This window comes from Mandrillus leucophaeus, unplaced genomic scaffold, assembly GCF_000951045.1.
Source record: "Mandrillus leucophaeus isolate KB7577 unplaced genomic scaffold, Mleu.le_1.0 Scaffold87, whole genome shotgun sequence".
Classification (NCBI taxonomy): domain Eukaryota; kingdom Metazoa; phylum Chordata; class Mammalia; order Primates; family Cercopithecidae; genus Mandrillus; species Mandrillus leucophaeus.
Window position 1 is genome coordinate 6,267,746 of NW_012109474.1, and position 13,602 is coordinate 6,281,347.

At 34.0% G+C, this 13,602-nt stretch overlaps 1 protein-coding gene across 1 annotated transcript in view; it reads left to right on the forward strand.

The window, feature by feature from the left end:
- DCC (DCC netrin 1 receptor) overlaps window positions 1-11,512 on the forward strand; it is a gene marked incomplete at its 3' end in the record, with an annotated part of 618,462 nt that extends 606,950 nt beyond the window's left edge. Inside the window, exons 4-5 of the mRNA XM_011969058.1 lie at window positions 9,851-10,001; window positions 11,376-11,512. Coding sequence (XP_011824448.1) covers window positions 9,851-10,001; window positions 11,376-11,512 — 288 coding nt within the window. The remainder of the gene's footprint in view (window positions 1-9,850; window positions 10,002-11,375) is intronic.
- Between the last annotated feature and the right edge of the window lie 2,090 nt (window positions 11,513-13,602).

Below are 13,602 nucleotides of genomic sequence, written 5' to 3' on the forward strand. Positions count from 1 at the left end.
AGTGATAAGAATAGATGCTCTCCTTTCTTCCGCCAGACTCTAACTAGAAATAGCAATATGTATGTGTACATGGAGAAAGAAAGAGGAAATATGAACAGATGTAGGAATATTTACAGAGAGGGAATGTCATTTTTAGTACTGAATTGGTGTAAATGAGGAAGGAAAATGATAGAATCCTAGAGTGGTGAATAATAGCTCCAGAGAAATGACTCCTTTCTCCCTCCATGTTCAAAGCTTCTTGGCTTACAGCCAGATGGAGGTTTTCATTTTTTTATTAAATAAATTCTGATTCCTGTGATCAGTTTGGATTTGGCTGGCTTTTCAATAAAGAATATTCTAAACACAGAGTTAGAAGGAGTTTCACGGAATTTTTCACTCAGAGCACATATTAGAGTACCTACTGGTGTTTGAAGGCTCACGGTACCTGCTGAATTTTCTAAAACAGAGCTAGATGGGGGATGGCGAAGCAGCCAGCAGGTGAACAGTAGGTTAGCTTGAAATTGAGGATGCAGACAGAGCAAACCAGCTCTCTGAAGTTAAATTAATTTGTAACTCTTATGCCTGGGAAGAAATCAAAGAGAATACACCACAGTAGCCTGCAGTGCCCTTTCATTTCCATTTGGAAATGTGTTTGATATTCCATGGAGGCAGGAATTTAATAAAGAAAACCAAGGAGTACACAATGAGGAAAAAAAGGCTTTTGCATTCAGAAAGCATGAAAATTAAAAGCAACTACTGGTTATTTTGAGGAAGACAGTTATTAAGTTGTGAAAACTGGTATTGTTTTTCTTGCCAGCGTAGATGTCGGCAGTCCATAATTTAATTTCTCTATGTCTCAGTTATTCTTTAGATTCGGCGCCATAAATTTGGTGTTGAGGTTCCTAAATAATTGTTTAGAGAAATGGCCCTGTTAAAGGAAAGCCGTAGACATCACTGCATGAGCATAAATTCTAGTTTACTCAGGATAGTTTTAATCACACCCAGTGTCCTAAAATATTTGTAAGGAGTGTTTTTTTAGACTCTAAGAAGCATCGCAAGTTGGATAATTCATATGACCAACCAAGTCATCTACCATGAGGGGAAGATAAAATTGTGTGGCCCCAAAGGCATTTGGGAAACTCTGTGAATATGGACAGTGAAATATGCCTCTCAGTAGGTCACACACACTCAAATAATTTGACCATTGTAATGTTTTAACCTTTTTTTAAAAAAATTCTTTTAATAGGATATATTCTCTTCCTTTAATACATCTTCCCTTCTTTAGGGCATGGGGCCTGATGAGAGCTAACTTTTTGTTTCTGAATATATTAAGTGTAAGTAAATGTGTCAGGTTATATGATCCATGATGCTATTGGACTTTTAACAAACTATTGCTGAAATATAGTAATTGAACATATTTATTTTTTGCACTACTCAAATGCAAAATAAGAGGGGCAGGAGAGGTAGAAAAGAGGAAGGAAGAAAAAGGGGACAGAAAGGGGGAAAAAGAAGAAATATATTTAATTTATCAATTTCTATTTGAAAGATATAAAACTATTTCTATGTTGAAGGAAAATGGGCTTCTTGAGTATTTCAGAAACATGATTATTTTATGAGACTGTGTCTGCATTTGTTCTCAAAGTATGATAGGTACCTAGAACTTTGAAATTTCTTGAGATGCTTTCAGGGGATCTGCAAGGTCAAAAATTATTTTCATAATAATACTAATATATCTTTTGAGTTTTTTTTTTTTTTTTTTACCATGTTGGCTTAAGAATGTCCATGATAGAGCAGTGAAAATTATTAATTGTATTGTCTCGATCCTTAAAGTACACATCTTTTTAGTATTCCAAATATCAAAGTAGGAAAATACATACACAAAACTAAAAGTATAATGGGTTTTGCATGGTAAACACTTCTGAGATAATTTGAGTTTCAAGTTGAATTAGCTACCTTTTTTTTTTTTTTTCCTTTATGAAACACCATTTTTACTTGAAAGGACAGTCAATAGAAAAACTTGCTATTGAGACTTGGGTACTTGTTACACATTTCTCAAAAATGAACAAAGTGAGCTAGCTACTTCAAGGAAAATTATATTTACTGCCAAGAATGAAATTCAAGTTTCTAAGTTAGAAATTTGCAAAACATGTATCTGCCACTGGGAGCTTGACAGCTTTCCAACATTCAAGCACCTTTCTGATGGGATTGGTGGTGAGAGTAGCAAATGAAATTTTTTGCTACTCTATAAATGTGTCAACATTTGGAAGATGTGTCTAATACAATGTACCAATCCAAATAACCAGTGATTGATGTGACAAAATCATGCATGGGTAAAAGATCTATTCAAAATACCAGCTAGATCAGTAGATTTTTACATAACATAGGACAAAACATTTATCAATATGGCGCCAGATTTCACATTACAACTAATTTTCAAGATGCTGCTTATTGAGTTTTGTTAGTGTTCAAGGATATCTCTACAATTATGTGAAAAGGCTATCAAAATACACCTCCCTTTCCCAAGTACATATTTATTTGAGGCCAGATTGCTTCTATGTAATTCAACAAAAACAACAGAACAATATGAATGCAGAAAGTATTTTTAAATTAAACCAATAATTTTTAAGATTTATAAAAATGGAAAGAACTACCACTATACTCAATATTTTTGTTTTGACAAATACAGTTTTTTTAAAAAAATGTTATTTTTGATGGGTTAAAAATAAATATTTAGTAGACTGGGCATAGCGGCTCATGCCTATAATCCCAGCACTTTGAGAGGCTGAGGTGGGCAGATTGCTTGAGCTCAAGAGTTTGAGACCAGCCTGGGCACCCTGTCTCTACGGGGGGAAAAAAAAAATCCAAACAAAAATGGCTGGGCGTGGTGGCATGTGCCTGTAGTCCCAGCTATTCGGGAGACTGAAGTGGAAGATGGCTCGAGCCAGGGAGGTGGAGGTTGCAGCAAGCCGAGATCATGCCACTGCACTCCAGCCAGGGCAACAGAGCGAGACAGACCCTGTTTCAAAAAGAATAAATATTTAATAAATATTTTGAAAGTCTGTTTTGATTTTTAGTATGGAATGTATTTTTTGCTATATCCTATATAACCAAAAGCTAAAGGGCTTCAAGGGGATAATAATTTTCAAAAGTACAAAAGTTCCTAAGACCCAACAGTTTGAGATTCACTGTCTGCATCGTTGTTGTTTGTTGTAATGATTGTAGACTGATCATCCTCAACCCGGATAACAGATTAAGCTAAAGTAGGCCAATATTTCTATTTAGGAAAAAGTGAAGAGGAAAGAGAGAAAGGAAAGAATAGCAAAAGCAACATATTGCCATAGGGTGGTTCCACACTTTAATGCAATCTGTGTAGTCTGAGATCAGTATCACTGTAATGATTGTTTTGTCTTTCTTTATTTCCATACCACCCTCTTGCTGTCTGGGAGGTTTAGCTGTACTGCCACCAGGATAACAAACAGACCAGTTCAAAGAATCAGGTCAATATTTTCTCCCCAATAGGAAAATGCTAAACTGGGCTTGAGATCAAGCAAAGTATTACTGCTTTTAATAAATTTAGAAAAGTAGTTGCATAATTTTGTACATTTACATTCATGAGTGTCACATTAAAGAGGTATGCTTTTGTAGATTTTAATACCAAAATTTGACATTAGAAAAAATCCTTCCTTTCTGCTGGCTTGACTGTAAAGCTATTGTCAAATATGCTTTCTAGGACCCACACTTATATTTTTCTCTTCGTTTTATTTTAAAATATGTCACAGATACATACAAATAGATGAAATATATGGATACCTTAGAGAATAAAAAGGAAAATGACCACATAAGGGCCAACCAATTTATGAAATAGAACATTACAAATTTGCATTCTGATACCCTCTCCTGTAATTGAACTATGTTCATTAATTCACTGGAAAAGTCTTTATATTCTATTAGCTGCATAACTGCATTTGGATATGAATAGTGGTTCCCATATAATGAGAACACAAATGATTTTTAATCAGTAATTACTAATTTCATCATGGTTCCATTAAAATTGATTTAGTCAACAAGACTCACAACCTAGAATTTTAAGTTCACATCTCCCAGGACTTTTTAATCTATTCTTACGTAGCTTAGAGGAAAAACTCTCATTTACTCTTATATATGTGCCTTGAATGTTAGTCCTTAACTTTTATAATTGTTTGCTGCTGGTATAATTTCTCTACATTTTGCAATACTAGAGTTTAAGATAACTCTGTACTCTGAGAATACTACATGTTATTTAAAAACCTTTAGAAAATACATAAGAATCAAAAGATGAAAAAACCACCCATAATTCCATCACACAATGTTAACCTTGAAAATTGCATCTTTTTCCTCTTCATTTAAAAATACAAATATACTTTCTTAATCCTACTCTCTGAAACTCATATTGTAAATAAAAGAAAAAAATAAGGCAGATATCAACTTTAATAATGTTTCTGTAGAACATTCCAGCAGTGCAAAAACAGAAACTAAAAATCAAACTGAAATAACAAAAACAGTTGCTTGGTATTTTAAGTTTCTGAGATCTTGTTTTGTTTTCATTTTTATGAATATACTTCAGTTATTTTTTGCAGCATAAGGAACTACAAAGTTTAGTGACTCAAAACAGTAATGATTTATGATTTCTTATGATTCTGTAGTTTATATGAACAGTTTCTCTGCCAGTTTCACTTTGCCTCACTTATGTGCATTTGGCTGAGAGAGAGGTTTCAAGATGGCCTCACTCACATGCCTGACAGCTAGTGCTGGCTGTTGACTGAGGGCCTCCGTTATGCTCCATGTGACTTTCTATCTTCCATTTGGCTAGACTAACATGGTAGTGTCAAGAGAGAGCAATGGCAAAAGCTGTAAGGCCTTTTGAGACCTTGGCTGCAGAGCTCATGCAGTGTGGCTTTCACCACAATCTACCAGTCAAAGCAAGATATGAGGTCAGGCCTGACTTATAAAAAGAGTAAAAATCCTCCCTTCTGGATTAGAGAATATTAAAACATTTATTGATCATTCATCTAGCACGATGTTGTAAAATACATGAACTACTTACTATTAATGAAAAATTATATTACTTTTTGGGGGAACTTTCTTAGTGTTAGAACTTATTAAATGATACAAAGAAATACCTTGGGGAAATAAAATCATGTTTTTCTGTCAAAAGCTGACATTTTCGTATAATGAATGTCACAAATTCCAATGCCTATGAAGCCACAATGATAACAAACGTCACTGAAATGAGCCAAGTCAAGATTGGAGTAATCTGCACCATATATGCTCCATCTGAAAATGGAAAAGTAGGTGGTTCTTTTTTGGCTGTATAAGCCCGTGATGCTTAGATCACTGATATTTTAAAACAAAGATTAAATATTGGTAAGTAATTTCTTAATTGAAACAAAATGAATCTAAAAGTTTCATGCAAAGACAAAAGACCCAGAATAGTGAGCACAATACTGAATAAGAAGAACAAAGTTGAAGGGTGGATACTACCTGATTTCAAGACTCACTATAACATTACAACAGTTGAGATAGTGTGATATGGGCAAAATAATAGATCAATGGAATAGAGGAGAACTCCCCAGAATAGACCCAGACAAATACAGTCAGTTGATCCTTGAGCAAAATCAAGTCAGTGGGGAAAAAAATCGCCTTTTGAACAAATGGTGCTGAAACAATTGAATGTCCACATCAAAAAAAAAAAAAAAAAAGAGAAGAATCCAGACATACCTTTCACAAAGATTAACTCAAAATGAACTGTAAACCTAAATACAAACACAAAACTATAAAACTTCTAGAAGATAATGTAGGAAAAATATAGGTAAGCAAATTTGGCAATGCATTTCTAGATATAACAACTAAATAATAACCCATGAAAGGAGAAGTTGATAAGTTGGACTTTATTAAAATTAAAAACGTATCTTCTACAAAAGACACTGTTAAAAGAACCCAGAGATTGAAAAAACAACCCACAGATTGAAAAAAATTTTGCAAAACACACTTCTGATCAAGGACTTCAATCTGACACAAACAACAAATTATTAAAACTCAATGATAAGGAAAGAAATCAATTTAAAAATAGATAAAAAATCTGAACAGACACCTCATCAAGGAAGATATAAAAATGGAAAGTAAACATAAAAATATGTGTAACATCATATGTCCATTGGGGAATTGCAAGTTAAAACATCTATTATATGCCATTACACATGTATTCGAATGGCTAAAATTAAAAAAAATGGCAATAGCAAATGCTGACAAGGATGTAGAACTGTTTTTGCTGGTGGCAATGAAAAATTGAACAGCACTTTAGAGGACAGTTTGGCAGTTTCTCACAAAGCTAAACAGTTTTACCATACAATCTAGCACTTGCACTCCAAGGTATTTACTCAATTGAGTTGTAAATGTGTGTCCTGATAAAAATGTACGCTTGAATGTTTATAGCAGGTTTGTTTATAATCACCAAAAACTTGAAGCCACCAAGGTGTATCCTTCAAAAGATGAGTGGATAAACTCTGGTACATCTATACAATGGAATATGATCCAGCAATAAATATAAGCAACCTATCGAGCCACAGAAACGCATGAAAGAATCTTAAATGTATATTGTTATGTGAAAAAAGCCAGTCTGAAAAGGCTATGTACTTTATGATTCTAGTGATACGACATTGTGGAAAAGGTACAACTATAGAAATAGTAAAATGATCAGTGGTTGCCTGGAGTTTGGTAGGGATGGCAGGGGTGGGATGAATAGGTGAAGCTCAGGGATTTTTAGGATGCTGAGATTATTTCAAATGATATGACATGCATTTGTCAAGCCCATAGAATTATGAAAAGTAAAGGACAAACTGGAATGGCAGCTATGGACTTCAGTTAATGATAATATATTAATATTGGTTCATGAATTGTAACAAATATAGCACACTAGTGTAAGATGTTTATAATAGGAGAAACTGCATTGCAAGGGATGGGGACCTGATATATGACAATTCTCTGAACTATCTATCTGTTCAACTGTTTAGTAAATAAAAATTTTTAAATAAAATATTAAATAACCATTTTGTGTTGCATGATTTTGTTTTCTGATGAAGTAAAATAGTTTGAGTAGAAAATGTCAGCTGGACATGGTGGCTCACACCTGTAATCCCAGCACTTTGGGAGGCCAAGGCAGGCAGATCACCTGAGATGAGGAGTTCGAGACCAGCCTGGCCAACATGGTGAAACTCCATCTCTACTAAAAATACCAAAGTGAGCCAGGTATGGTGGAGCATGCCTGTTAACCCAGCTATTTGAGAGGCTGAGGCAGGAGAATCACTTGAACTCAGGAGGTGGAAGTTGCAGTGAGCTGAGATGGCACCACTACACTCCAGCCTGGGTGACAGAGAGGCTCCATCTCAAAATAAATGAATAAATAAATAAATAAATAAAAGAAAAAGTGTCTCTTCCATGGGTAAATTAGTAGCATTGTTGATAGGTCCCAGGTAATTTTTATTTAAGCTAGAAGATTAAGTAGATCTTGTTGTTTTTCACAGGGGATATTGTAAAACTATATTGTGTAGTATAAGTTGTAGAAACATTTCTACTGAGGAGCAGGTGGTGAAAGTAAAATATTAAAATGCATAGGCCTCTAATATCAAGACAACTATTTGTAAATCCAAATTTTGGGAACTTTCCTGTTCAGGAAATTTATCGATAAGCTGTATTGTCTTTCAAACCATATTTGAGAGATTTGAAAAGTCACTTTGAAGAAAGGAAATGGAGCATACCATCAGCAATTTTCAAAAGTTCTGAGATATTTTTCTACAATATTGATATAATAAAGATGAACCTATTTGGAAAATGCTCTCAATATTTTCATTGTGAAGAGTATTTATTTTTGTTGCTGGAACAACCAGAAGCAAATGTGGGAAGACTGAGAAAGTGTGAAATTTTCTCTCTCCACACAAAGAATACTTTAGGTAACAATTACTGTCCCAACTACTAGCTTGAGAATAGGTGTCTTTTATTACCCTGTGATTCACCTTGTGATTCACCTGTGTGGAGTTGGGTCAGGGTGATGAAAACTAAGGATAATGTCAAATGTGTCCTACGTCCCCTCCCACTTTATATCCTCTCTGATCACCAGCAGCTCATGCTATGACCCCATTGGGTCTATCCTCCCTCAGTGATTCTCCTCACCCCAATCCTAGTTCAAAAGATTTCGTTGCCTCATTTTCTTTGCATCCAGATTTTGCTTTGATTCTGCAAAATGACAGATTACAGGATAATCCCACTGAATGAATTACGTTGAAGATGGCTTCAATTAAGCCTTCCTCAGGAGATGTGGATTTTAATGGGTACTTGAAAACACAGTATCTTGTCTCAAATAAACTTTGAGTGACATGATTTTAGTCCACAGGTCTGGTCAGAGGACACTGCCATGGGTAGAATACCCTCCTCTAAGGACTGATGTTGGTGTGTCCCCAGATATTATTAGTAGAGCTTATATAGAAGGGGAAATAGAAGCTCTTAACTTTCAGCAAGCCTACCTGAGCATTGCATTCTGGGCTTAGAACTTTGTGAATTTTTCCTTTATTCCACCTGATACAATCTTAGCAACTTTGGATGAAATGTATTTAAGGACTTAATCAAAAGAGTTCCTAGGTTGCATAAACACTGTTTCAGTTATCTGCTAGTGAAAGTGAATAATGTTCCATATATAGAACTAGTAAATGCATCAGATGAAGTAGAAGGGTGCAGAGCCCTTCACTGACCCAGGGTCTCAGCTCTAGGGGCAAACTCTTTCAAATGTTGTGAAAATTAAAAATAAACAAGCCAGACAGTCAGATTAGTTATAAAATAAACCAACTCAAGTTATACAAATGTAAATTCCTTTTCTAAGAAAGCAGTTCTTTTCTTTTTTTTTTTTTTTTTCATTTCCGCTGTATTTAATTGGTGGAAGCAAGTAACAAGAAGAAGTAGGGAGAAAGAGTTCACCTCTTTACAGATGGAATTGCAAAATTACAAAGACCATGGATATAGGGATGGATGAATAATTAGACCATTTCCTTACTTGGATTCTATTACATTTTGCTGAACCTCTTTGTAGTACGAAACTTTTCATTCTTTCCTCAAATCTGTCTTCCCTGCATCTTTAAGAATTACCATTTCCTAGGTATCTTCTTATATTTCTAGCCTGCTCTTTGCAATGTCCTTACGTGGGTTTGTTTGTTCTTTAAATATATATTTTTCTCTAATTCATTATTTGGCTTTTATCTCTTATAACTGAGCATATTTACCCCATGATTGTGCCATCTTTTTCTATCCCCTTGCTTCAGGCTCAGAAAGCAGTTATTTTCTCAGCACCTGTGTATTCTAATCCTCAGTACCTGTATGCTATTTAACACAATTTGAATATGTCAGATTCTAATCTATTTGTTTCTCTTATTTTCTGAGCCACAGAAGCAATAAACAATGTAGAAGAAAGTAGAATAGATATTGGTGGTAGGCAAACTGAACATATCAAAAAGTTTTGGATAATAACATTTAGAAAAGCTATTGACATTTTTCTATTCTCCAATGCCGATAAGTAAACAAGGCCTGCTTACTTATAGGTAACCTCAGATACATGAATAGCCTCAAGCTGATGCCCTATATCATGACATCATCTACAGCTAAGAATATTTCAATACCATAATCCTATAAACTTGGGATGAAAAAAACTGTTTTAGGAGTTTGCAAATTTCATTGACATCTTTCCATTTTTCTTCATCTTTTGTCTGGTTAGGAAAAAAAAATCAAAGTATACCATTTATCTTTGCAATGTTTTTCATACATTATGTGATACTGTGTTTTCCTCTCATAGATCCAGGACTGCACAGACAGCTGTATTTTCTGCAAAGACCATCCAATGTAGTAGCCATTGAAGGAAAAGATGCTGTCCTGGAATGTTGTGTTTCTGGCTATCCTCCGCCAAGTTTTACCTGGTTACGAGGCGAGGAAGTCATCCAACTCAGGTATTTCACATTTAAGACTTTTTTTGTACTGTGTACTTTTGTATTAGTATATGCTGCTATTTATATTTCTCTAATTTGATATAAGTACCTACAGTATTAGGGTTTTTCATAATAATTGAATATTTTTCCACATTTCTTGGCGTGATACAGTATATGAAAGACAGCCACTGGGATGAAAAGATGAGGAAAAGATCAAAATCCATGAGATCAATTCTGAAAGGAAACTGAGAAAGTCAGGGTTGCCTCTGAGATGGTCCTGCCCAAAGAGTCTTCAGCAGAGAAATTTTGGTGGATTCCATTATAAGAAAGTGGTATATAGCGAGGTTTGATCCTTAATATTCTGTGTCACACACAAAAGATGACTACATGAAGTGATGGATATGATCATCAGTTCAATTGTGATAATCATTTCACAATGTATACATATTCCAAAACATTACAGTCTACACTGTTATTATATGCAAGTTTTATTTGTCAATTTCACTTCAATAAAACTAAGGAGAAAAATAAAACTAAATTTTTCTGAGTTCAAATATGTAGCATGTCTTTACAGAGTTTCAGCAATTTTTTTTGAACTTCAACTATATTGCTCATATTTCGAGCTCTAACAAATATTTAAGGGAAGAGAGGAGAACTTGGCTGGCTTTGAATGGCTGGAACATTAATATTAGGTAGAGTTAGAAAGTAAACTCTCAATAGAATGGAATACTTAGTCCTTCTGATGAAATGGATCTTACTTAATTTCACTGATTTTTGAGGACTGGTATTCTCCTTTTTAACATACTTATTTTTAAAGAAAAGGTAAGTCCATCAATCATGAATTAATCTTTAAATTTCATTTACCTTATATATTTAGATAACAACAAGGCATGGTGTTTGATATTACAATATTTTTGAGAACATTAGAATACACAGGAAATCCAGTTACAGTTTCAGCACATCAAGGTGTGTTCTCTGGGTATAGCCAAGCACTCTTCGTGCAATAGCAAATATGGTTTTGCACAAAGATCACTAAATTGGATTTCAGGGCACAGGACGTTGATTTTTCACTCCAGAGGATCGCTTCTCTAGACCTTGAGGTTCTCAAATCCAAAATGAGAGATTAGGACGAGATTATCAGTTTTTAGCACTAAAGCTACTTCCAAGTTTAATCTGCTTCATTTGTTTGATCACTACACACAATCTTCCAATGGGAGTAGTTTACCTTGAGTGAATTTTTTTGATAAATAATGAGACTTTAATCAAGTCCCTATGATATAGAGTTTCTTTCCAGTGTCTTAGTTTGAGCTTTGGTGGAGGTCATTTAAAGCTCTGAGTATCTTGCTTAATATATACATGTGTTAATTTACTTTTTACCTACTCTATGTCTTGCAGGTCTAAAAAGTATTCTTTATTGGGTGGGAGCAACTTGCTTATCTCCAACGTGACAGATGATGACAGTGGAATGTATACCTGTGTTGTCACATATAAAAATGAGAATATTAGTGCCTCTGCAGAGCTCACAGTCTTGGGTAAGTTAGTGGCTGGAGATGAGTTTATATTGTACCTTTCAAAATATATCACCGTGACATTTTAAATGCTCATCGCTGAATTGATTCCTATGTTTATTAGTGTGAAATTGCAAAGTCCCAATACTCCACACATGTCCTTGCTCTGCTCTGATTAATTGCATAGGGGTTATATGCAATGTTTGAATATTTATTTATTAGTTAAAATCCAGATATGTTATGCTTTAATCTAATTATTCCAGTGATACGGCTGAAAAGTACCAAAAATTATTAATGGCAGATGTGTTAAATAATAAATATGGTATTCCAAAATATCTGGGAAAATAAATGAAGAAAAAAATGAGAGAAATTGTACAAAATATTTATTCTTGAGGGAAAAAGGCAGATGTTATTTGAGATGACAGGGTTTCTGACATTAAATTCAGTATGTTGGTAAGATTGTTTTATTAACATGGGAATACTGTGAGTGTTATGTTGAAAGTGAACCATTAAAATCAAGTATATGTAAGGAAAAGTTGCATAGCAAGAATATAATTTAAAGAGATTTAAGGATCATTGAGGGGTTCATTATATTCCAAAAGGCAGGATTACCCATGTGTCATTGCAAACGAATAATTTTTATACATGGTAGATATTCAAACAAACATTTATTTTTATCATTTACTCCAGATTTACTTTAACCAGTTTTATTTGAATTATGTAGTTTGGAGAAGGTGCCTTAACATTTGGATTTAAGTTGCTTTTCTTCTGTAACAACAACCAAACATTGACTCTTAGGAATTTTTCCTCTGGAATAAATCTTTTTGCCTTTTAAAGAATCCAAGAAAAATCAAAGTCTATTTAAAAGTTATTAAGTAAAAATGAAAATATATCATATGCTAATTATATCTGCTAACATATACCATGATATTATTCCATCCATTTTGCTTTTTGTCTTCAAAGGTTATTCAGAAAAACACTTTCATATGTGGGCACAGTAATAATGTATATCATAGGTTAGGTAATGAAGTTGCTTGTTCTTTGATCAAACCATAAACATTAAACTAGGAATGGGCAAAAGACTTAAACTCTGGATTTAGAGGTAATATTATACTAACTAAAATATTAGCTGCCTTTAAAATGGCACAATTTCATTCAATCATATTTTAGTGAAACAAAGAAAATAGAGAACTTTCACATTTGTAGTGTCAAAATACAGTAACACAAATGGTTATGATGGAAATTGTATTACTGATCATAAGGTAGATTTGGTTACGGAATACGCTAGAATTTACACTCATCATAGGTAAACCTTTATTTGCAAAAGCATGAGGTCAAATTTTTCTTCAAATTAATGCACATTATTTTGACATGTAATGCTTCATTGACATCTAAGATAAGCATATGCAAATACTGATTTCTGAGGATAAACTAAATTAGCCTAAACACACACACACACACACACACACACACACACACATACACACATATATGTATTGGCATACATGTGTGCACTCATACTGGCCTTTTTTCTTTGTGAATTGTGTAAATTAGAAAACAATTAGATGCTGTTTGATACACAATCCAAAGATGTACAAGAAAATATTTAATAATTTTTTCCACTGCAGGCAGTGCATTTCTATACCACTAAAGTGAATACTTTCGGTCTCTTGGAAAGTTTTATTCCATAAATTTTTCATGTTTCATTGGTGCACATATGCCCACATAAAGTTTGGTAGTGACATGACACTTAGATGCTTCTTTGATTTTTCCTTAGGCCAGGTGGTTAGTCTCTGTTACAATACCTCTAGTGAACCTTGACCAGTGTTATGTAAAGAAATTTTCAATATAAAAATATTGAAAATAAGCATCCAAAAAATGCTCAACATTACTTATCATTAGAGAAATGCAAATGAAAACCAGAATGAGAACCACTGTCTCACACCAGTCAGAATGTCTATTACTAAAAGGTCAAAAAAAAATAACAGATATTGGCAAGGTTGTGGAGAAAAGAGAGAATGTTTATACACTGCTTGTGGGAATGTGAGTTAGTTCAGCCATTGTGGAAAGCAGTATGGTGATTCCTCAAAGAACTTAAAACAGAATTACTATTT